At 36.1% G+C, this 22,663-nt stretch overlaps 4 protein-coding genes and 2 non-coding genes across 7 annotated transcripts; 3 read left to right on the plus strand and 3 right to left on the minus strand.

Annotated features, from left to right (window-relative positions):
• The first annotated feature begins 7,232 nt into the window (after positions 1-7,232).
• On the plus strand, positions 7,233-9,861 carry LOC104737138 (AT-rich interactive domain-containing protein 2-like). Its single transcript, XM_010457244.3, has 3 exons — positions 7,233-7,632; positions 7,843-8,707; positions 8,828-9,861. Exons 2-3 carry the CDS (start codon positions 7,916-7,918, stop codon positions 9,611-9,613), a joined length of 1,578 nt encoding a protein of 525 aa, XP_010455546.2. The 5' UTR covers positions 7,233-7,632; positions 7,843-7,915; the 3' UTR covers positions 9,614-9,861.
• A 377-nt stretch (positions 9,862-10,238) lies between these two features.
• LOC109128464 (uncharacterized) lies at positions 10,239-10,613 on the plus strand. The gene has a single exon (XM_019234824.2). The coding sequence runs from the start codon at positions 10,332-10,334 to the stop codon at positions 10,548-10,550; it is 219 nt and encodes a 72-aa protein (XP_019090369.2). The 5' UTR covers positions 10,239-10,331; the 3' UTR covers positions 10,551-10,613.
• A 3,762-nt stretch (positions 10,614-14,375) lies between these two features.
• On the plus strand, positions 14,376-14,447 carry TRNAT-UGU (transfer RNA threonine (anticodon UGU)). The gene has a single exon. It is a non-coding gene; the product is annotated as a tRNA-Thr (tRNA).
• Positions 14,448-14,746: 299 nt separating this feature from the next.
• Positions 14,747-14,910, minus strand: LOC147929841 (U1 spliceosomal RNA). The gene has a single exon (XR_015578981.1). It is a non-coding gene; the product is annotated as a U1 spliceosomal RNA (small nuclear RNA).
• Positions 14,911-15,004: 94 nt separating this feature from the next.
• On the minus strand, positions 15,005-17,562 carry LOC104737140 (short-chain dehydrogenase TIC 32, chloroplastic). The gene is made up of 8 exons (XM_010457246.3): positions 17,164-17,562; positions 16,666-16,897; positions 16,485-16,564; positions 16,186-16,339; positions 16,011-16,089; positions 15,810-15,894; positions 15,500-15,546; positions 15,005-15,369 (listed from the first exon to the last, which is right to left on the minus strand). Exons 1-8 carry the CDS (start codon positions 17,267-17,269, stop codon positions 15,199-15,201), a joined length of 954 nt encoding a protein of 317 aa, XP_010455548.2. The 5' UTR covers positions 17,270-17,562; the 3' UTR covers positions 15,005-15,198.
• Positions 17,563-17,661: 99 nt separating this feature from the next.
• LOC104737141 (eukaryotic translation initiation factor 3 subunit A) lies at positions 17,662-22,646 on the minus strand. 2 transcript variants are annotated; one of them, XM_010457247.2, is made up of 14 exons: positions 22,499-22,646; positions 22,101-22,207; positions 21,514-21,995; positions 21,210-21,425; positions 20,703-21,071; positions 20,584-20,613; positions 20,268-20,495; positions 19,985-20,146; positions 19,645-19,866; positions 19,348-19,554; positions 19,057-19,263; positions 18,882-18,962; positions 18,537-18,738; positions 17,662-18,431 (listed from the first exon to the last, which is right to left on the minus strand). In XM_010457247.2, the coding sequence occupies exons 2-14, from the start codon at positions 22,144-22,146 to the stop codon at positions 17,941-17,943; spliced, it is 2,943 nt and encodes a 980-aa protein (XP_010455549.2). In that variant the 5' UTR covers positions 22,147-22,207; positions 22,499-22,646; the 3' UTR covers positions 17,662-17,940. The 2 variants fall into 2 exon arrangements, with proteins under 2 accessions (XP_010455549.2, XP_087336239.1); XM_087480113.1 differs by having other exon boundaries at positions 22,396-22,569.
• Between the last annotated feature and the right edge of the window lie 17 nt (positions 22,647-22,663).

Genomic DNA, 22,663 nt, shown 5'->3' on the forward strand with positions numbered 1-22,663 from the left:
TTTGGACCGAGATTCAAGCTTATTATCGGCATATGGACGTAACCAGGGAAAGCAAGCACAACCAAAGGTCCGAAGCTTCGTATAATTTGGTTGAACATGAAAAAGCTTCTAATAAGGCGACTCATTTGCTAATACTGGTGTTGGAAGGAGATTAATGAGATAAACGGCGGAGGAGAAGGCATACGACCAATACTTCTTGGGCATGGAGGCATGAGACAACAACGTTAAACCTGTTTCCACAATGTGTCTATGTTTGCGTTCGGAGATCCCATTATGTTCTGGAGTATGTGGCGGTGTAGTGAGATGGGAAATTCCATGAGACAACAGGAATCCTCTTAAAGCGATATACTCCCCACCATTATCAGAAAATAGTGTTTGAAATTTTGTAGAGAAATGGTTTTCAACGAGAGCTTTGAAAGAGACAAAAACATAGTGAACATCGGATTTATTTTTAAGTGGATAAAACCATGTGTACCGAGTAAAATGGTCAACAAAAATCACATAGTATTTGAAGTCATCTATGGATATAATAGGAGATGTCCAGACATCAGAGAAAAGATACTGAAGTGGTTTGGTGGAAACAATGGAGGAGGAAGCAAAGGGCAATTTATTCGTTTTATTGAGAAGACAATCCGAACATGAAACGGAATCAACCGAAGAAGATAAAGGTAAAGAAAAGTTGGAAATAACAATTTTTAAAGTAGACGAGGATGGTGACCAAGACGAGCATGCCATACAGGAAGCGTTGTTCTGGGACTCGGAGACGCATATAATGCAGCAATATGAGATTCTGAGACCGGCCACTCATAAAATTCGTCCTTAGTCTTGCCTTGGAGCAACAGGACTCCCGTGCGAAGATCCCTCACCTGAAAAGACGCAGGAAAGAAAGCAACCGAGACTTGATTAGAGTTGCAGAGACGATACACCGAAATAAGATTCTTGTGTATATTGGGAACACACAACACATTAGTTAAATTGAGAGGTTTAGAGTGAGAAGGGAATAACGTGGAACCAGTGTGAGAGATGGGAAGTCCCGAGCCATCACCAATTAGGACATCATCAGAACCAGTGTAAGGTTGGTGAAAGGAGAGATTCCAAAGGTCAGAAGTGATGTGGTGTGTCGCTCCACTGTCCAAAAACCAAGGATCTGTTCCCGACGGTTGTCGGAAAGCAAGATCAGCCCTGGGTTGCCAGGGAGTGAACGAACTCTTTTGAGAAGAACCCGAAGAGGAGAGACAACCCTGAAGTTGTGGACAAAACTTGGCGGAATGACCTTGAACCTGACAGAGCTGACACCGTCCTTGATAGGGACGAGAACTACGCTGGCAGTTGTTGTTGTAGAGGGTCTTGTTGCCATGGTTGTTGTTGTTGGAGTTGGAAGGACCATTGTAGTTGTTGTTGTTGTTGTTGTTGTTGTGAGACTGACCATGATGAGATCCGTTGGAAGAACGATGAGCAGCAACATTTGCCGTGACCGGAAGTAATGATGGAGTGCCAGCCGAGACCGACAAGAGCTTGGCCTCACGGTTGAGGAGATGTTCATGAATGTAAACGATGGTAGGAGGAGTATCTCTGCTTTCAATCTGATCGATGATAGGGCGGTATTCTTCAAGGAGACCTCCTAGAATGTGTTCAATTTGCTCCTCATGGTCCATGGGTTTACCAAGGTTAGCAAGGAGATCAAAACGGGTCGTGAGACCCTGTATATAGTCATCAATCGTACGATCACCTTTACGCCATACGCGGAGTTGATCTCTCATTTGTTGAATATGACCACGACTCGGCTTCCTATAGGTGCCAGCAAGAGTGGACCAGATCTCAGCGGAGGTAGTGGTGCGAGAGAGTAGAGGTTGAACGTTGAGCGAGATTTCCCCTAGAAGGGCACTATAGACAAGTTTGTCTTGGCGTTGCCATTGGTAGTCACCGTAGCAGAGGGACTCACAACCGTGCCATTGAGATAACCGGCGAGACCGTGACCGTCGACAAGAGCATGAACCTGAAGCTTCCACATAAGGTAATTGGTTGGAGTAAGCTTCGTAACGTTGGTCATGTTAACGTGAAGAAGAGCAGTATTTGTGGAGGTCATGGGATCGGTAATGGTGGGAAGATTAGACATGACTGTGTATACGAGAGAAAACGAGGAAACGAAGAAAAGAAAAGAAGAAAGGAAAAAAAAACTTTATATATCGTAACCTGCTCTTGATACCATATGAATGTTGATGTGAAGGATAAATTATTCAGTAGAGAGTTACAAGTATATATACACCCAGTGGCGGACCCAGGAAAAAATTATATCCAAGTCATAAATAGAAAAAAAGACTGATAATGTAGTGTGGAAGGTTCGAACCTTGGCTTGGGGAGATCAACAAAGCGAAAAATGACCAACTATGCTACTGAAACTTCACAACTTTACATGCAAAAAAAAGTTATTTCAAAGATTTATCCGGTCAGTTGACCTTCCCAAGCTCTATGTGGGTCCGCCACTGTATACTTCTACGGTGCCTTCTAGGGTTCTATACAGACATTGATTACATTATATGCTTTACATAAATAGAAGATTGATAAGACAACTCATAACAGATGCTACAACCATCTTTTTTTTAATAGGACTATAATTTAAAGGGATTTTTGCCAAATATGCCACATTTTTTATAAAATTTTTGGGGAATGCGACATTTGTTTCATCTTTCTAAAAATGCCACATTTTTACGGTTCACACATGATTAAAAGACGAAAATACCCTTTCATGAAAGAGTGATTGTCGTGGACGAGATCTGATGGACAAGTTATTAGAGTAAGTTATAGACTTGTCCACGAATTTCATTTTTGTAACTTGTCTACAAGAATTATATTAATGAAGTTGTCCACGAGTTCAAATTAGTTATCTATATTATTAAAGATAAGTTGTCTATGAAAGATAACTAGACAAAAAAGGTAGAGTTGTCGAGATAGTGGACCAAAAGAAGATGTTGAGGATGATGAGCCAAAAGAGGATGGAAGACCAAAAGAAGATGTTGAGGATGATGATTTAAAAAGAGGATGATGGACCAAAAGATGATGATGTGGATGAGGGTTGACCAAAAGATGATGTGGATAAAGGTGGAGTTTCTCACCGGCATCATTCTCCATATCATCTCGTCCATCATCCACATCTTGTCCATCATTCGTATCTTGTCCATCATTCGTATCTTGTCCATCATCTACATCTTGAATCATTCGCATCTTGTCTATCATCCACATATTATCTATCATCCGCATATTATCTATCATCCGGATCTTGTTGATCATCAACATCTTTTCCATCATCCACATGTTGTCCATCATCCTCATTTTGTCTATCATCTGCATTTTGTTCATCATCTGCATCTTGTCTATCAACAGCATAATGTTCGTCGAGGGGCATTTATGTCTTTTTATGTAGAGGTTGTGTCATTGTGGAAAAGAAAAGGAAAAAGTGGCATTTTGACTAAAGTTTTTTACTGTTCACGGCATTTTTATTAATTAACTCTAATTTAAATGCAGTTTCGAATATTTATTTTCGCATTGTGAGAAAAATAAGAGTAAGAGTCAGTTGTTTCTTTCAAGAGATGATAGCCAGCCATACACAGTGAATAGAAAATATTTTATAAATAACTGAAATTTAAGAAGTAGTATTTTTGAAAATGGGTAAGTATTTCTTAAAATTTCTCATACATATTTCTAAATGAAAAGGAATTTCAGATAAAAAATACCAAAATATAATCAAGAAATATTTACTAGACGTTATAGACAAATAGGAATGTTACTAGTATATTATATATAATTACAATTAACACCTTTGGTTAGTTTATTATTTTTCATTTTCAAAATATAAAAAATCTACATCATTAATTTAAATCCACAACATTGTCGACAATTATTTATGTAATTAATAATCAAAAGAGATAGAAACTGAATCGTTTTTTCTTACTGCTCACGAACACAAAAAAAAAATATCGACGATTTAGACGAGGAACCCTGATTCTCGGTGCTACTAATTATCTCTCTCGTCTCTTCTGGCCGCTTATCCTATTATCGTCGATTCTCTCTCTCTCTCTCTCTCGTCATTGCTGTCATATTTTGTCTCAACTTGAGTGGTGATAACTGGTTTCGTGTTCGTATTATCATGTTCTGGTATTTGTTGAATCTTTATTTTGAGTGTTCTGATAATAACACATGATAATACGAACACGAAACCAGTTATCGATGCTTATTACGGTTGATTGTTGCCCTCGTTGATTTACATATGGTGACTGATTTGTTAGATCTATTCGATTCAATGACTGAGTTATAATACTTCATAGAAGACAAAAGATTGCGTAGATTCATATGATGATTGATTTATATTGATTTGCGGCTGAGTTATAATTAATACTTCACGAAAGACGAAAGGTTGCGTAGATTCAAATGATGGTTGATTTATATTGCTTTGTGGTTGAGTTTAAACAATCCATGAAATATGAAAGGTTGCGTAGATTTATGTCACTATAAAATTTATTTATATTTTAAAGAATTACTGTAGTACTTTTTATGATATTTAATTATTAGTCAAGTTTAATAAAGTTTTTGATGTTTTAAAACTTTTAGATAATTATATATTATATTTATTATGTTTTAACCGCTATCGTACATTCTGGTCAACTTGTGGTAAAACTTCGGCAAACTCAACTATTTTAAAACGCTAAACCAATCATTCAAAACACTTAATAATGCTTGAAATTGCAACTGTCTGCTTCCGCAAACTCCCACAACCGCAACCGGAAACATTGCGTTTAAGCCTATCAGACCCTTAAACAACACAAATCTTATACACTTATTAAGTTTAGTTAACATTACTACGTCAAAGTATCATTTATTCTCATTTTCATTAGTTCCATTTAGGTTATATTACATGTATGGGATTACGAAAAAAATTGAATGATATTCATTAAACTAGAATATATAAATTTTTAAGTTAGAATTACTTGCAAAATATAGCATTATGTTGTTATGTTCATTATTTATTACGTTTCAAAGATTCCGAGTGTTTTAAAACAAAATCGAGTTATTATTTATATATAAATATATATATATATATATATTAAAACTTCTGTAAAATAATAACGTTGTTATTTTATCATTTATAGAGTTATTAATTTATCAAATTATATTGGGTAGTCGAGTTGTAGCCCCCTGCAAAGTTCCAGTTCTTGCTTCACCCCCACGAAACTTTAGCCTATGTTTCTAGCCACACAAAAAAACTTTGACAACGTATATCCCCACCTAATTTGAATTTCAAGTTCTATCCCCACGTCTTTTAAATCTAAACATTTTTTGTCTAATCTATCATTTAACCAAATTAAAATTGTAATTAATACTTAAACCAAAAACCCAAAATGTAAACATAAGTCGATACCTTTATAAGTACCAGAGACAAAATCGAGAGAAAAAAAAATAGGGTTTATGTGGTTTCAGCAGTTGAGACATTGATTCAGCGAAGAGGATATCATTTGGTTCAAGGAAGTGCCTCGATTCTCAGGTTGCAATGAGGTAAGATATTTAAACTCTAATAGCATGACTGCAATACATGTTTTGTAATTTTGAGATGAATCCTTTATCTTTTCTCCAATATTAGTGGCGAAGAACATGATTCTGAGAGAGAGTGGCGTCTTAAGATGTTGGAAGATGAAAGTGATCCAAGTGACCCAGACTTTGGAATTTCTGATTAAGACGACAATAATTCAAGTTCTTCCGATAGCGGATCTGATGAAGATGATGATGAAGAGTTGATGAACAAGTTTCATTTAGAAATTGCAGATGATGTTGCTCAATTTAGAGATGAGCTGCCGATGCAGCATAATGCGTGCCCTGAAAGTGACAGTGACTCCGAACATGTCGAAGTGGTTCTGGTAAAACGAGGCCAACGGATCAGGCAAAGGGGAGATGGAAATTTACACTTTCAGCAAACATTTTCTAGTGGTCTTGCGTTTAAGGAAGCTGTGCTAGATTATGCTCTTAAAACAGGAAACAATATTAAACAATCTAGGTGGGATCAGACAAGGCTTGAATACAAATGTGGTATGGATGGTTGCAATTGGAGAATATATTGCTCACTAAGCACCAAAAAGAATATATGGCATGTCACAGTGTTTAAAACTCACCATAATTGCAGTAGAAACAGAGAGTGTTTGATGTTGACTGATCCGGTGATTGCGCGTTTGTTTGTGGACAAGATAAGACATGATCCAGAGAATATGATGCCTATGAAGATTCAAGAGATGATTAAAGATCAATGGAAGCTCACTGCTACACGAAATCAATGTCAAGAAGCTAGAAAAAAATCATTGAGGTGGCTACAAAAAGAATATGAAGATCAGTTTGCACATATTCGAGGTTATTACAAAGAGATCACTAATTCAAATCCAGATTCTATAGTAGAAGTTGAAACTGTTCACGGGCCAGATGATAAAGAGTTATTTGATCGGTTTTATGTGTTTTCATATTCTGTTTAGATCTAAGACAAATTAGACAGAAAATGTTTAGATCTAAGAAACGTGGGGATATAACTTGAAATTCAAATTAGGTGGGGATATACATTGTCAAAGTTTTGTTGTGTGGCTAGAAACAGAAGCTAAAGTTTCATGGGGCTAAAGCAAGAATTGGAACTTTGTAGGGGGCTACAAATCGACTACCCAATTATATTTAGCCAGAAAACCATTTAGGACCAAAAGATATATATAAACTTATCAAAGTACCAATTTATTTAGTATTAATTTATAGAGGTTATATTGTAATGTATTCAAAAAGTTTAACAAGAAATATTTTCTACTACATTTCTGCACTTTTATAAAGTTTTGATCTTATGACATTTTTGAAACGGAAAACGGATCTCCGATCTTGTAACCTCAAAACGACGATTTATTTATTTTCATGAAATACAAAATATTAATTCCGAATAATCTGTGTTTTTTTTGTTTGCATTGATGGATATTTAAAGTGAGTTGTAAAGGATGATTTCATTTTAATGTTTCAAAGCATTTTGTTGAGAAATAGTGGTCTAATTCAAAGTGTCATTTAAAAGGTAACCAATATTTAGCTTAAATTTGTTCCTAGGAGACTAATTCTTTCAACCCAAATCTTATATATTGACCCAATATAACCAAAAAAAGGATTTAAAATAAATACATATTTATTATTTCCAATCCATACAAAGTAAAAAATCTTGTCAAATTTATGAAATAGTTGAATACCAGGTTGTGAAACCCTACATTGAGATATCATTTTCTCAATCACCTCCACCCCTCAACCTCTATATAAACATAAACCTAGACAATGTTTTTTTATCATCATATTCTCAGATTTAGCTTTCAATTTTATCTTATAACCCAATCTTTATATTAACCTCAGATTTGTTACAAATCAAAATTAAAAAAAAGAGGAGAGAGAGAGAGAGAGATAAAACAGACAACAAAAAGGGTTCTCTTTGGTTAAGTGCTTGCATGTCTTTTCCAATTGATCTCTTTTGTCAGTAATTTTTGTTTTTGTGACTTCTGTAACAACAATGGCGGAGTTAAACCCATAAAAGGAGGATTCTTTCAAAAACATATCCTCTTGGCTTCTTCAGCAAATCCCCAGGTAAAACCTTAAAATCCCAAAATTCAATTGAAACACTTCGAATCAAAAAGAATAATAATAATAATAATCAGAAATCAAGAATCAATTTTTTTTTTTTTTTTTTTTAAAATCCAACCTTTAGGCTAAATCCATGTTTATGTTGTACCATTTCTTGCAATTAGCTTCAGAATGGTTAATTGATTGATCTGTTTGTATGTGTTTTGGCTGTAGGTTCAGTAAATTGTAGGAGAAACCTTTTCTTAATTAGAGTATGAAAGATGGGAAATTGAGTTTAAGGGTGTAAATGGCAGGATGTTCAGGTTCCAATTATAGTTCAGGTCCATACATTGATGTTAAGGTTGAGTATTTGAATGAATGTGAGGACAGGTTAAGGAGATTGTTTGGTCAAACTCTTTGGTTTTTTCTTGACGAAGAGACTAATGGAAAGCCTCTGCCTGTTACTCTAGGTAATGGTGAAAAAGTTGATTTGTTTAAGCTGTTTGTGTTTGTCTGTGAGAGAGATGGGTTTGATTCTGTGTCTAGGAATGGGTTGTGGGACGTAGTGGCTGAGAAACTAGGCTTGGATAGTTCAGTGTATCCATCTTTGATATTGGTTTACTCAAAGTATTTGATCGGGTTGGAGACATGGGTGGTGGAGAATTCGAGGAAAGTGAAGTTGGCTGATCCGGTTGTTAGAAAGATAGGTTCTTATGTGGGTTTGTTACATGAGCTAGGGTTTGGATTGAAGAGTTGGTTGGAAAAAGGAAAGTGTCAGAAACGTAACAGAGCTGTGGCATTAGGTTGTAAGGATATTGAAGAGTCCCACCATAGGAAGAAACTTAGACATGATAATAATAATGGAGTAGGAACGTCTTCTCTTGTTGTTAGTGATCCGTCTGTTGTATGTTTTGAGGAGCAAGTAGATATACCGAAAATGCTGAAGTGGCTGACTTCAGTTGCAAGATCTCCTCATGATCCGTCTAACTGGAAGGAGTTTACTGGCAAGGAGTATTACAACCAAGTCATTAAAGCCAAAAACGCTTTGCTTGTTCAGAGAAACAATGCTGCAATCAGATATAACTATTCTCCACTAATGGTACTTTCTTTACTTTTAACTCTTTTCTTGCCTTTAAAAGTCAATGATTCAGTTAGTATGCTTTTGTTTTCTATATGTGAGATGGCTTTAACTCCATTGATTGATAAAAACCGTTTGCAGGGTAACCAAACTGTGCATCCGTCTATGTATGATGATGAACGACCGTCGTTAGGGAAGTTAAGATACAGCACAAGGAATCCAAAGGTATCAAAACACCATTCTAGTGGCAGAGAGGTTATTGCAGGAACATCTAGAGCCACAGGCTTACAAGTGCCAAAGCAACCCCTGTTCCCGAGAAGGAATGTTGGTGTAGGACCTCGTTACCAAGCCGTAGTGGACGAGTGGACAGAAACGGGTTTGGAGAGCGATACTAAATGGTTAGGAACTCGTTTATGGCCGCCGTTAGAAAACAATGAAGCTGTAGATGGTTTGATTGGAAAAGGAAGGGAAATGTCTTGCAGCTGTGACACCCTCATCTCTAACTCCGTGGAGTGCATTAGATTCCACATTGCCGAGAAGAGAGTGGAGCTAAAACGTGATATCGGCGATGTCTTTTTCCATTGGAGATTCCATCGAATGGGAGAAGAAGTGTCTCTAAGATGGACAGAACGAGAAGAGAACAAGTTTAAGGTGAAGATGATCTCGAATCCTCAGTCTTTCTGGCAAAAAGCAGCAAAGTTTTTCCCTAAGAAGAAGAGAGAGGAACTCGTGGATTACTACTTCAATGTGTTCTTGATCAACCGCAGAAGATATCAGAACCGTGTGACTCCAAGGCAGATAGACAGTGATGACGATAGTGAATCTTTTGGTTCTGTTGGTCCCAGTTTTGGTCGTAGTGCTGTTACCTCACCTGGTTCAGATATTATGATCTGTTCTCAGAATAGTCAGTCTGAAGTCATTGACTGAAGAAGAAACAGAAGATTGTAACAAAAAGAAAAAAAGAAAAAAAATGGTTTTTATGTTTTCTATGAGCTTTTATAACTCATAACCTTCTTCTGAAGATAGAAGTATAGGAGTTTGTAGATTTTTTTTCCCTTTTTTTTTTCTTCTTTTTGTGACTTTATAAATTTATTAATAAAACTAGCAAAAGGTGTAACTTTTGTAATTAGATCGGTTCAAAGTTTTTATCAACAAGTTAATAATTTTTGGTACAATTTTTTAGTTCTTATTAAGCTTGTTAGAATCTTCTTTATAAATTCCTAGTTCGGTAGTTCCTAAGAGTCACATACATCCGATGACCAAAGAAAATAGAGAGTCAAATACATTCTAGTTTAATTTTTATTGCAGTTTCCAATATATTCTCCTTCATATTAAATTATTTGTTGCACGAAACTTTGTCTCTTTTCTTTTTTTTTTTTTCTTAAAAAGAATTTGTACAGATACATTCTTTAAGTTTAAGAGCCAGACTCAGATTATTTAATAAAAACTGCATTAAAACACAATGTATATATATACCAAATCATATATGAAAAAAACCAAATCATTATTCTATTCCAAAAGTGTAATGAGTCAATTGAATTAACCCAAGTCATTAAATATGCATTAACCAACATAGAAACCATAAACATGAGAACCCCATAAATATGCATGTTTATCGTCAAATCCTAATCGAAGTGATTGTAATATGAAGTATATGGAGATGAAGAAGCTTTTCAAAGTTTTGGTCTTCTTGTTCGGTTACTTGACGTGTTCAATGGCAATGATACCGTATCGTGGTTGTGACGTTATTGGAGTAGATTTGGGAGATGGAATGGGAAAGAACGAGAAGAGAGTGAACAAGGAGTTTTTTTGGTCGGGTCGTAAGTTAGTTTCTAGTCCGAGTCGTAGTGCTTGCGGCCACTAATTGTCGAGAAAGTAAGATTTTTACTAATGGATGTTGTATTAATCTCTACTTTATGTCTCTGTCATTCATAGAATTATGAATATGTCATGACTTTATTGATGTACTTAAAGGAATAATGGCTTGCAAGTTGCAATACGAGTCTATTTTCTTTTTTGAATATTTTTGGGGTTATATTTTTCGTTTGAATCTTTGAGAAACTCAGAAAGTTGCCACATCAGGCCTCTTATTATAAGAGAAAATTACGGGGTATTTGTAAAACACTACGACAGAGGAGTTGTAAATTATGCAGATACAGAACAAATGTAAAAAATGACAATCCATTGTCCAAAAAGTTAGTGTTTCATCCATGAATATAAGATGAAAAGATGATGATGCATTTTTTTATTGGACAAAGAGATGACAATGTGTAAATGACAAATTGCTCAATAAAAAATATATTATTGTATTACACGGGCTATTAAGTATATTAGCACATTATGTAACAGTATTGTTATTGTTATCTTTGTCATTTGTGTAACCCAGTTTTGATGGGTTAAATACAATATTATCTTATTATTATTAACTAAAAATATAAAATGAGTGTAATTTAAATATTTAAGTCTTTTGACTATATTGAATAATATAGTTCAAAATTAAAATGATACCACAAATTTACATTTTCTTATCTTAACTACCACATTCTCTATCAGGTTGTTTTTTGTCATTGATCATAGCAAAAAATTGGAAGGGAGAAATAACATCATAGTACCAATGAGTCACTGAATGATGTCGGACGACTCTGTAACAAAAAGTTTTCCAAAGGTGGGGGGAACTTTTTGCATTTATCAAACACCTTCAAGTTGTGACAGCAACAATGACACAAGCATAGCAGCTCCAACAACTAGCAAATGGGAGTAACTACACGAACACTCCTTTTTTAGCGCAGTTTGATACTCAAGCAATCAATGGCACTAACTCATCCTGCAAGGCAACCATAAAAACTCTCCCTGCTTGAGTGCATAACTAAGGTAAAAAATAACATATCAAGAGCATAGTCCAATAAGGAACTCATTAAGAAAATATTGATCCTCCTCTTGCTTTGATGTTAAAAGTCTGCTCAGACTTTCCTGAACACTGCAGAAACTTCACACATACCAAAATCATAAAACCAGAACACGGCATCAACCATCAAACCATTGACAATGATTACTTGGTTACAATGACACAGATGAGAGTAGCTCCGAACTAGTTAACCCATCTTAAAAAATGTACTGTTGTCGCCAATAGTAACAGGATCAAAGCCTACCGTACGCACAGGACATCTAATCTATGAAGACAAAGTCACTCCATGTTGTCTGTTATGTTTTCTTCTGCGGTTGCGCTTCAAGTAAACTCAGATGCTAAAACATGTTTCTGCTCTATTGTATTATGAAGCTGCTACCTCCTTTATGCTCTGTTATGCTTTGAGGTTTGCTCAGCTGCGAATGGATGACTTATTCTTATGAGCATAAACAAGATTGGTTGAGCTCTCACTTCTTGGATCTTCTCAATAAGACTCCAAGGTTCAACACGTCACTTCATTCCATGTGACTTTACATTGAGCTGTCTTGGATGTGGTAGATTCTCTGATTCTCTATCTGAGGAATCATTGCGTCTGTGTCTGTAGTTGGTTACACATGCTCCAGCTTGATCACTGCTTCTGTGTCTCAACATATGTTTGTGTCAGACTTGTTCACTACAACGTTCACTGCATCTGTGTCTGTACTTTCAGTTGTATCAGGTTTACCCACTGCTTTTTGATCATCTCTCTTGAGTCTTATAACCAGTAACAACACCAATATATCTTCATATTGAACTGATATATACCTAAATAGAAAATACTGATTCACAATTTTGAATTGATAAAAATGCATTTTAACAGAAAAATTAACACAATATATGAACTTATAGTGGTGCCAAATTATTTAGTATGTTAACACAAATAGTCACACACTAAAACTTATGAACAATATCACTGAAATTTAATGAACAATTTTGCTAGTAATTTAAGTATTAACACTAGCAAATATTTTTCTGTTCACGACATTTTTGTAGTTAGAATGAAAAAGAAAGATAAATATGGTTAAAAATAAATGGGAAGAGAGAAAACTAAATACCAAATAAAGAAGGGTATAGATTTCATTTCTTGTTTTATTTTCTTCCACAAAATAATAATGATTTTCTCTTTCTCTCCATTGAATTTTTTAAACGCTCAAAACTATAAAAATGCGCAAATCTTCTCTCTTCTTTCTCAGCATTTTCTTTCTCTCTCACTCTAATTCTATGTTGCTTATTGAAATTTTCTACAAACCCTGATAAACCAATTTTCTGATTTGAATTGTCTGAGATGGCGTCATTGAATAAAAAAGAAATGTCCCATAAACATGAAAGTTGCAGAAAATTTATTAAACATCTACTTGCTGAGATGCATTCAATGTTGTTGTTCGTTCATTTGGTTTTACTTCTAAGGGAAATTCAGATATGAATCTTCATTTTTTCTAATAGGGTTTCTCTCGTGTTCAGCGTAATTCTCTTCTTTTTTTAAATCATATTTTATTCCATTAATTTTTGTATTTCAAAGCTTACAAATTTCTGTAGTACTATATTTTGTATTTCTCTCTTAAAATGTCACTTTCTCGTCCATCAAATATATGCCAATTATATATAATAACAATTGATAGTGATGAGTAAGAGTAAATTTAAAAGATTTGTTTCCTTTTATTTATTCAGTTATTACTATTTGAAAAATATATATTAATAGTTCATGTAGATAAAGAAAGAGTAAAATAGGAAAAAAAAATTGTTATAAGACTGCGAGTGTAAATTATACAAATATATTAACTTTTTGGGTATTGTAAATTGCACATGTTTATTAATTTGCATATGTAAATCGTATTAAATTGCATTTGTATTAATTTTTGAAAAAATATTAAGAGTGCAATGTACAGTGACAATTCAACGCCAGATCAAAAGCATCACTTCTTCTCCTGACCACTACTCACTATCGTATCCATCAACACCATCTTTTTTCACTTTCAACACTAACTCTTTCCAAAACACAAAATCACTCCATCACAAATACCATCTTTGATCATGTGAATTCAGTGGATTTAATCCAATCTAATTTATTTTGGATGAAGAAATCTAAACCCTAAGAGATATTTTCTAGTGAACCCAAGAGCTTTAATCACTAATCGAATCTTGGATATTAATCGGAGAAAATGAAAGAAATTTGTCGATTCAATCAAAGAATATGATGTAATCTTAACCAATTAACACATACCCAAAATAAAAGCTTATAATTCTTTGTAATCGTTGATCAATTGAAATCTTATTTTTCTTCTAAAACTTTCAAATCAGAGATTACAATGAGAGAGAAAAAATAGACTCGCCAAGGGGAAGTTGCGAAACCTTCCTTGACTAGACCTCGGTGCACCGGCAAAGCGAGAAGTAGTCACGGTGGTCAGGGGTCGCCAAGTGTTCTTCAAGTTACACCGGAGATCTAAGAATCGTAAAAAATTTAGCTGTCAGCGAAAGGGAGAAAGATAATTACTTATGTGAGATATGTGAGAGGGGTGATTTTGTATTTTTGATCAACTAAAAAGCACTATCTCTATAAGTATGGACTATAATTCCTTAATCTATAAGAAACTGAAGAAAAAAGCCTATTTCTGTAATTAATCCAGTTTTATAATGAAATGTTAGAAAAGAAAGTTTCAAAGGACAAACAAAACTCATGGAGGATGTTGTCAAAGAAAAATACACGAAATAAAATATTTACTAACAACTTTGTAATGTAATCAAATGGCCCGTATAGCTCAGTGGTAGAGCGTCAGTCTTGTAAACTGAAGGTCCGTAGTTCGATCCTGCGTGTGGGCACTTTTTAATTTTTCAATTACTTCTTATTCACGTGAGTAGCAGTTTTCAAGTCAAAAAGAGCTTTTCTTTTTTTATAAATAAAACTCTGTTCACAGAGCATTGGACTCATATTCTGATCGAAACCTCTTGTTCATGATTAATTGATGACGCCTATTAAGCTATACTACCGTCCAGTATACACCAGGCAATCAGTTTCTAAAAATATTTTAGACTCATGAAATTGATCATCACAATCCATTACTACTCTTAAACATTCATCAAACTGATTTATACACTGAAGATTTGACTTAAGAAAAATGGGAGGGGCTGCGCCAACGCAAGCCGCCGCGACAACATATAATGACGCAGGCTCTCCCGCTTTAGGGAGTCCTTAAGCTAAAGCACCCTTCCAAAGTGCAATGGAAGACACTAGCCTAGGCCACAGTTCTTCTTGATCGACTGTTGACCCTGTCAAGGTAAGTATCTTTCGACCTCTAACTTTCCTCTTCTTCTATACCTTCTATTGAATGCGATTCCAGATACTGCAAGTAACTCACAAAATTGGACCACAGCAGAAATATTGTAAAGGCTTACTAAACTTGATTACAATCCAATTTCAAACTAAACTTACACAAAATTTCGTTTTTATTTTGTAAAAATATATACAGGGCTGAGGTTGATAATGAGAAATCAACTTTTTATTCATAGGATTTTTGTTATTAAAATTGAACAAAGCTTTATAGTCCCATATATAAACGAGACCCTAAGGCATCTATGATTCTTCTTCACCAGTTAAGCTCAAGCTAAATTCCCATAACTTCTTGGCCAAATCTTTATCTTTACCCTGAGAGTTAGGGCTGGATATGTTGTTATCCATCAAGTATTCTCCACTCACTCCCTTTACTTGCGGATGTAGTGCTGCATAGCATGTAGTTGCCGCTCCCTGCAATAACCGTATAAGAAAAAAACTCATATACAAACATGTATGTATGTGTGTGAGCTGAGGAAAGAATGATCATATGCTTGAGCATGATCACGACCTTGGATATTAATTGGATAAAACAAAACCTGACCTGTGGAATACTCTTCAGAACATACTTTCCCACGGCATTACCAATTGCTGCATCAAACAAGAGACGAAAAAAATCATTGACATTACTGGTTGATTCTTTGATGCATCTACTGTTAGATCATAAAAATTCATTGATAAGCTTAAGAAATAGTTCACTTTATATTAGTCATACAGGAACAAACATCACATAGAATATGAGTCAAAGAGAAGGCTGAAACTATATTCTTACAAGAAGACGAACTTTTTAAGATTGTTGTCTATGATGAGAAAAAGAATTCAGAAATGAAGTATGATGAGAAAAAGAATTTTACTATTTATGAAGCTGTGGTAGCGCAAAAGATTGGTCATAATGGATCCGGGATGAAGTGAATTGGCAGTGATGTTCACACCTTGTTCCTGTTTTAAGCATAACCAAAAAAAGATCAACAAATCTTCTTTCCTTTAGCTTTCTCTTTGAAATTTTGAATTGATATAATAATATTAACAAAATGACCTGCAAAATACTATTTTACCTTGAACTGCCAAGCGAGCTCACTAGCGTGCAATATGTTACAGAGCTTTGACTGACCATATGCTTGCAAAGTATTGTAACTATAGAGAAACGATGAGAGCAATATGAGTATGTTACTAGTTTACTACAAATTGAAAATCGAAAAGTAGTGAACAATACTATCACATAACAATCACCTTGCTTCGTCGTTTATTTTATCAAATCGAATCCCTTCCCCATAAGCAAATCGGTGACCTTCTGATGAGACAATAACAATTCTTCCTTCTCTATTGCTTTCATTAGCTGTTTTCTTCATTGTCTCCAAAAGAAGGTTCGTCAACAGAAAATGACCTGAAAAAAATTATACAAACATAAACAACCTAACATAGAAAATGTTCCTCATTACATTTCGAGTATCTCATGTTAACAAAAGTTCTACAAAGAAGCAAAAATGGAGGAGATCAAATGTTCTTCTAAACTAAACAAGTAAACATACCCAAATGATTGGTTGCAAACTGTAATTCAAAGTTGTCGCTTGAAAGCATGAAGGGACATGCCATAATCCCTGCATTATTGCTACAAAAACAAGAACAAGGACTAAGTCTGACTAACAAGTATTATTAACATTAAGTAATACAGCAATTTACTGAAACAAACAGTTAAGTTATGGATTTTACATAAGAAGATTCAAGGGTAGGTCCAAAGACTTGTACTCTGATGCAAAGCTCCTGACAGAAGCCATTGAGCTAAGATCTAACTTCATTACATCAATCTTAGCCTCAGGTATTTCCTTTAGTATCTTTTCTCTGACTTGATTACCAGATTCTATGTTCCTTACAGCCATTACAACGTGAACACCACGAAGAGCAAGAACACGAGTAGTCTCTTCCCCAATACCACTTGATGCTCCTGAAATCACAATAAACAGATAAATCAAGAACTAACCAAAATGTTCCCTTTAGCTTCAAGATATATTCTAACAAGACTTATTGATATATTCCAATAAAGTTCAATCCTTTCATCCATTAACAGATAACACAACAACTCGAGTTCAGGGAGCAGAATCAAAACCCAGAAACTAAACAAAGGAAAAAGTGTAAATTTGAAACAAACCCAGATCATAAAAAGTTGATTAACATTCGCAAGAAGAAGAAGAAGAAGAAGGTGAAGAGGACCTGTGACAACAGCTGTGAGACGAGTACCATCAATCCCATGAGTGACTTCTTCAGCTGTGGAACGACCTGAGAACCCAGATGCTCCTTTCCACCAAAAAGGCCACATTTTTTTGTTTTTTTTTTTCTCTCTCTCTTCCCTAATTTCTTTGCAAAATTGGGAAAAAAAAAGTCCTAAACAAAACCCTAGCTAATGAGTAATGATCATTACAGCAACTCTTGTGAAATTGTTAATTATATAAAAAGTGTATTCAGTTTCTTCTCTTCTTCCTAGTGAACAGAGCTTTGCCTTTTGCCCATGCTCTTTTCACAATTCTATCCTAGTAATTTATTTATCCGTATTGTTTTGCTTAATCCAAGATTAGGAGCAGAGCATTACTTTACTTTTATACTGGTAGTATTAATATCCTTGTTTTTTTTAATACAAAAGTTGTTAAATGTAAAATTGGTTTTTGTGTAATGTTCTTCACATTACATTAAACTAATAAACAATGACAATGATTGCATGAAAAGAGGCTGATCGATGTCAAAAGTTTTTACAGCATAAAAGTTGCAAGACAAACAATGAAAGATCCAACAAAGGAAAGAACAACTCTCTCTCGGTGTTGTTTAGAGCAAAAACGAGTCTAACAGGTTTTAAAATCTTTCATAAAACATATAAAAGAGGAGCAATCTTCAAAAGAAGAAGACAGGTTTTGGGCTAAAGAAGAGTGCTTTGAAATCCAGAGATGACCTTTCATTCATTCCATGGAGATTGGGACCAAAAAAAAATATTATGACTCAACGCTGTGCTGGCCTAGGCCTGGAGCTTCCAAATGGGGAACGGCGTTCATCACTGCTGCGCCAAGTATCACCACCTGGGCGGTCACTGCCTCTAGGACCAGAACCCCGACGGTCTCCTCTTTCAGCTGGAGGTCCAACTCTGCTGCTTCCCCAGTGGTCATCTGCTGGAGGTGGTCCACGGCTGGACCAGCAGTCAGGTTCTGACGGTGTTGGTGCTGCTGTTGGGGCTGTTGGAGATGAGACTTCAGTAGTCTGGCGCTTCCATTTAGGAACATATTTGCCCGGACCTGAACCTGATGCCGATGCTGTAGCAGCAGGGGTAACAGTAGGCTCTGCATGGCGAGCAGGTGCATCAGTTCCCCTCGACAGGGCTTCTCGCCTCAGCTTCTCTTTTTCCTCCGATTCTCTCAATCTCTGCTGTTGCTTCTCAGCAATTTCATCTAACTTTGCTTTGCGTTCAGCTTCTTCCTTTTTCTTCCTCTCAGCTTCTACAGTAGAGAAAACCCAAAACATAAACAGAAACAAGGGATTACATTAGAAAAACTTCAACATCAATGTCAAAATGATGTGGATTTATGGAAGCAAGTCCACACCTTCCTGCTTGCGAGCTTCCTCTTCTTCCTGCAGCTTTGTAATTCTTTCTTCTTCAATATTCATATAATATATTTGCTTCCTCTTAATATCCCGTTCTTGCTTCCTAGCTTGAATTATTTGGCTGATACGCTCCTCTCTCTCTGCCCTTATTCTGTCAAACTCTGCTTGTCGACGACTTATCACTTGCGCTTGGAATATTTCCTGGACACGGACAGATTCGATAATAAGAAAGAAAAGTTACAGAAAAAAAAACACTAGAGAATATCAAAACTAATTCAATAAAGGAAAGAGATACACATCTACATGAAGACTCCGAAAAACGAAATGACATGTCAAAAACTGACCTTATTATCCAACATTCTGGACAACCTGTTTTTCTCCTTCAAGTCACTCTCATGACGCTCTCGACTCAGTTCAACTTCACGCTGTAAAGGAGTAGAGTTTTTAAGGACCTCATATACTTCCAAATCAGAACCAAGTACAAGAAAAGAAAAACTACTGAAACTGTAAGGTATTTACCTGTTGTTCGCGCTCATAAAATTCTCTTTCCTCTACCAGTCTTCGCTGATATGAAGCTTCAATCAATGGAGCAGCCTCTTCTCTCTTTGCTCTTTCCAAATAATCCATAGTTTTGGCAAGTTTTTGGAGCTTCTTCTCCATTTCTTGCCTTTCCTTGAGCTGCTCAGTTAAGGCCCTCTCCATCACAGTTTGTTTTGTCACCTTCTCCTACATTTAGATTAACCCAATTAATATTAGTAATACGCAATCCAATACACTATAATAGCTAACATATTGTATTGACAAACATACTCCATCCAAAAGCGGCTTCTTCTTTCCTTTTTTCGTGCGCTTCTCTCTGTCCTCCAGCAAAGCCTGAGCCTCTTCAAATTCCTTCTCCTCTATCTCCCTAAGGATCCTTTGTTTCCTTCTCTCTGCAAGCTCTGCTGCAAGTCTCTTTTGTTCTGCCTCCTCAGTTAGCTTCTGAAGCTTAAGCCGTTTCTGCTCCTCTTCACGTTCCTTGAAATGTAAACATCAAATCAAAGACTGTTATAAACCGGCACAGAGTAAAAGGAGAGGTGTCAAAACGACCAAGGAGAAGTTCACTACCATTTCTAGTTGCTGACGCTCTTGATCTTCCTTCCTCTTTTCAATGATTGATTTCCGAGCAAGCAGTCTTTTGTGTTCTTTCTCAACAGTATCCGCTAAATTTGGTAGTATGCCACCAAGTTTTGATGCTTTACTCGGGACAGGGAACAGCATAGCTCTTACTTTGCTCAAAGACTCAGCAAAAACAGCCAGATGATCCCTCAGTCCATCAGACTCGATACCCTAATATAAAAACAGTTCATCAAATAGATTAGTACCTACCAAAGTGTCAATAAGTTAATGGTTATATTACTTAATTATAGACATGATATTCGCAGTGTTGAGAGCTGGAGAGGCTTACCAAATTTCCAAAAATTACAACACCTTTCATGTGATCAACTTTCATGGCAACAAAATTGTTCTTTACAGCATCAACAGATATTTTCTCTACCACTGAGAATTCAAAGAAGGGTACCAACTGACATAAACTCTCAATTCTTATGGTCTGATAAATCCTAGACACCTGAAAATAAAATGGCAACATAGAATAATGAGTTTGTAGAAAAAGGATAAACAGCCAGACCAATCCATAACAGTTGAGTGGGTATTGCCCTACAACGTAGAGAACAAGTAACACTCTTCACCTGTTGAAGTAGTCTCAGAGTAGCAAGCTTCTCCAGAGAGAGAACATATTGGGAAAGTTGTACTTCTGGTAAAGAAGGAGCCGAGGATAGTTTCCCACCAGATTTGGAGATCTTTTCCAGCAAAGGCTGAATCTTGGACCCAAGATCAAGTGGATGAAATTCATGCTCCAAAACATGGAAAAGATCTTTGACCTCCTGAGATGCACAGCTCAGAACACCTCTTGAGACCTAATAGCATAGAAATCAGCCTCCAAATCAGATTCCAGTAAGGCGAATATTTTCTAAATAACAGTTAAGGTAGCTGCTAGAGACTCACCAACTCTGACAGAAGAGCTGCCCTGGAAAGCTGAAAAAGGAACAAACAGAATTAGAAATATCAAAAGAGATAATAAAGGGCACAATACAAAAATGAAGCAACAGAAGAGCCTATGTTACCATATCTCTGCCCTCAAATTTAGGCTCAAGATTGAATCCAATGAGGTTGGCCATCCTCAAATTGCGTTCTTTCTCATTCTCGAGTTCCATATGGGATGCACTCTGAGCCCGATCAAACGGTGGAATGGACAATGCCGCCAAGACAACAGATGATGCTATTAGCTGCAAATCCTTTTGGCTTAAATTCTTATTGAAATTTTTTTGCAGACTAAACAGCTTAAGCCATGCATAGGCATGATAAAGATGGCTAGAAGAAATCCAGAAGATCTCAGTCAATTTGGAATAATAAACCATCAATAAAGATGACTTGGGCGTTTTTTTGACCATGCACATTAATCCATAGATATCTTCTACAGAGCGAAAAGCTTCCTGCAAAACAAAAAGATACATCAAGAACCACACTTACTTATTTCCAGTAGTGAAAGAGAGGATGGTATAGGTTGCAAAACTAATTTTGATAAGAGACAAGGTTAGCAGCAGAACAATACACAGAAAACAAAAACACACCTGCCAAAGTCCAAGCTCGGTAGCCACTTTCAACTGATCAAATCTTGTGTCCAGATACAACTGCAAGCTCTCAGGGGCTGATAAGTCAGGCCGATCCCTTTGGTCTCTGTACTTGTTTAGGTTTGCCAAATGATTTCTTATAATTTCACAAAGCCTACGGAACTCTGTTGTTCGCTTGTACTGCTTGCAGAACTGGAATGCTTTATGTGCTGTCATCTACAAGATAATAAAGTACAAATCTTCAATCTCAATCAACATAAAATCAAAGGTATCACCAATAAGCTTAACCTCAACAAAAACTAACCGCATAAAGAGCTTCCAACTTTGAGTTGTTTCGCAATATCTCGAGGACTGTCCTGTATGTCTCCCACAAGAACTTGAACCATGGGGTGACCAACTCACGGTCAGATCTATCTTTCCCCTTCTCCCCACTGACAATACTCAGCTGCAAATCCTCAGGCTTTCTATCAGCTTCAAGGTCATCGACATCAAGGGCCTCCTCAAGAGCATCGGCCTGAGAACGAGCTTGCTCAGCTTTCTCGGTAGCAAGATGAAGGAAGTGCTTGATAACTTCCTCCAAGGAACTGACATTCACTTGCTGGCAAACAATACGATACTGGATCAATCCATCCTTGGCGAATCGACCTCTCTTCAAGTCAACACAAAGATCAAGATACTTAAACATGATCTTTTCAAGAGGTTTCTGCCAAGCTCTGTATCTCTTGGAAGTAATGAGATCATGAAGCGCCTGAAGGGCATCTTGTTTCTGTCCAACATTGATCAATTCTAAAAAAAAAACATGTAACACAAAGTCAATTCATACACACACCACTAAACCAAATCCATAAGGACCAAAACGAACACTAAAACTAAAACATTTCGTAAACTTACCATCAGCACGCTTCAATGCATTCTCCGGTTTGGCAAAATTCGCCATTTTTCAGACGAACAAAGGCTAAAAGACAAGCTCTCTCACGAAAGGTAAACTCTCAATTCGCCTGACAAATCAACAACACAAAGATTCGATTTTGTTACAGAGATCACACGAACCCGAAAAAAACCCATCACAAAACCAACGAAGCTTTCTGCTTAATCTAACTACAGAGACCAGACTAAACTCGCCCAAACCCTAAATTCATTTTATAGAATCAAGATAACGCAAACGAGGCACAGAAGATTCGATAACCTTATGAAAATCCTAACCCAGATCAATTCGATGAGATTCGATTAAAGAAACAGCAGAGATCCAATCACTGGGTGCAAGAACAGAGCCGAGACTTGGGACTAACCTTTGTAGCCGTGATAAGGGAGTGGTAAAGAAGAGATGAGAAGCGAAGCGGAAGGCAACTCTAGGGTTTCTGGTATTAATATTATCATTTTACATATATATTACCTAGATTTGTAGATAGCACCGTAATTTCTTTTGTTTTCGAAATTGACCCCGTTTTATATTT

The sequence above is a fragment of the Camelina sativa genome, chromosome 13 (assembly GCF_030686135.1).
Source record: "Camelina sativa cultivar CO46 ecotype springtype chromosome 13, ASM3068613v1".
In the NCBI taxonomy this organism is placed as follows: Eukaryota; Viridiplantae; Streptophyta; class Magnoliopsida; order Brassicales; family Brassicaceae; genus Camelina; species Camelina sativa.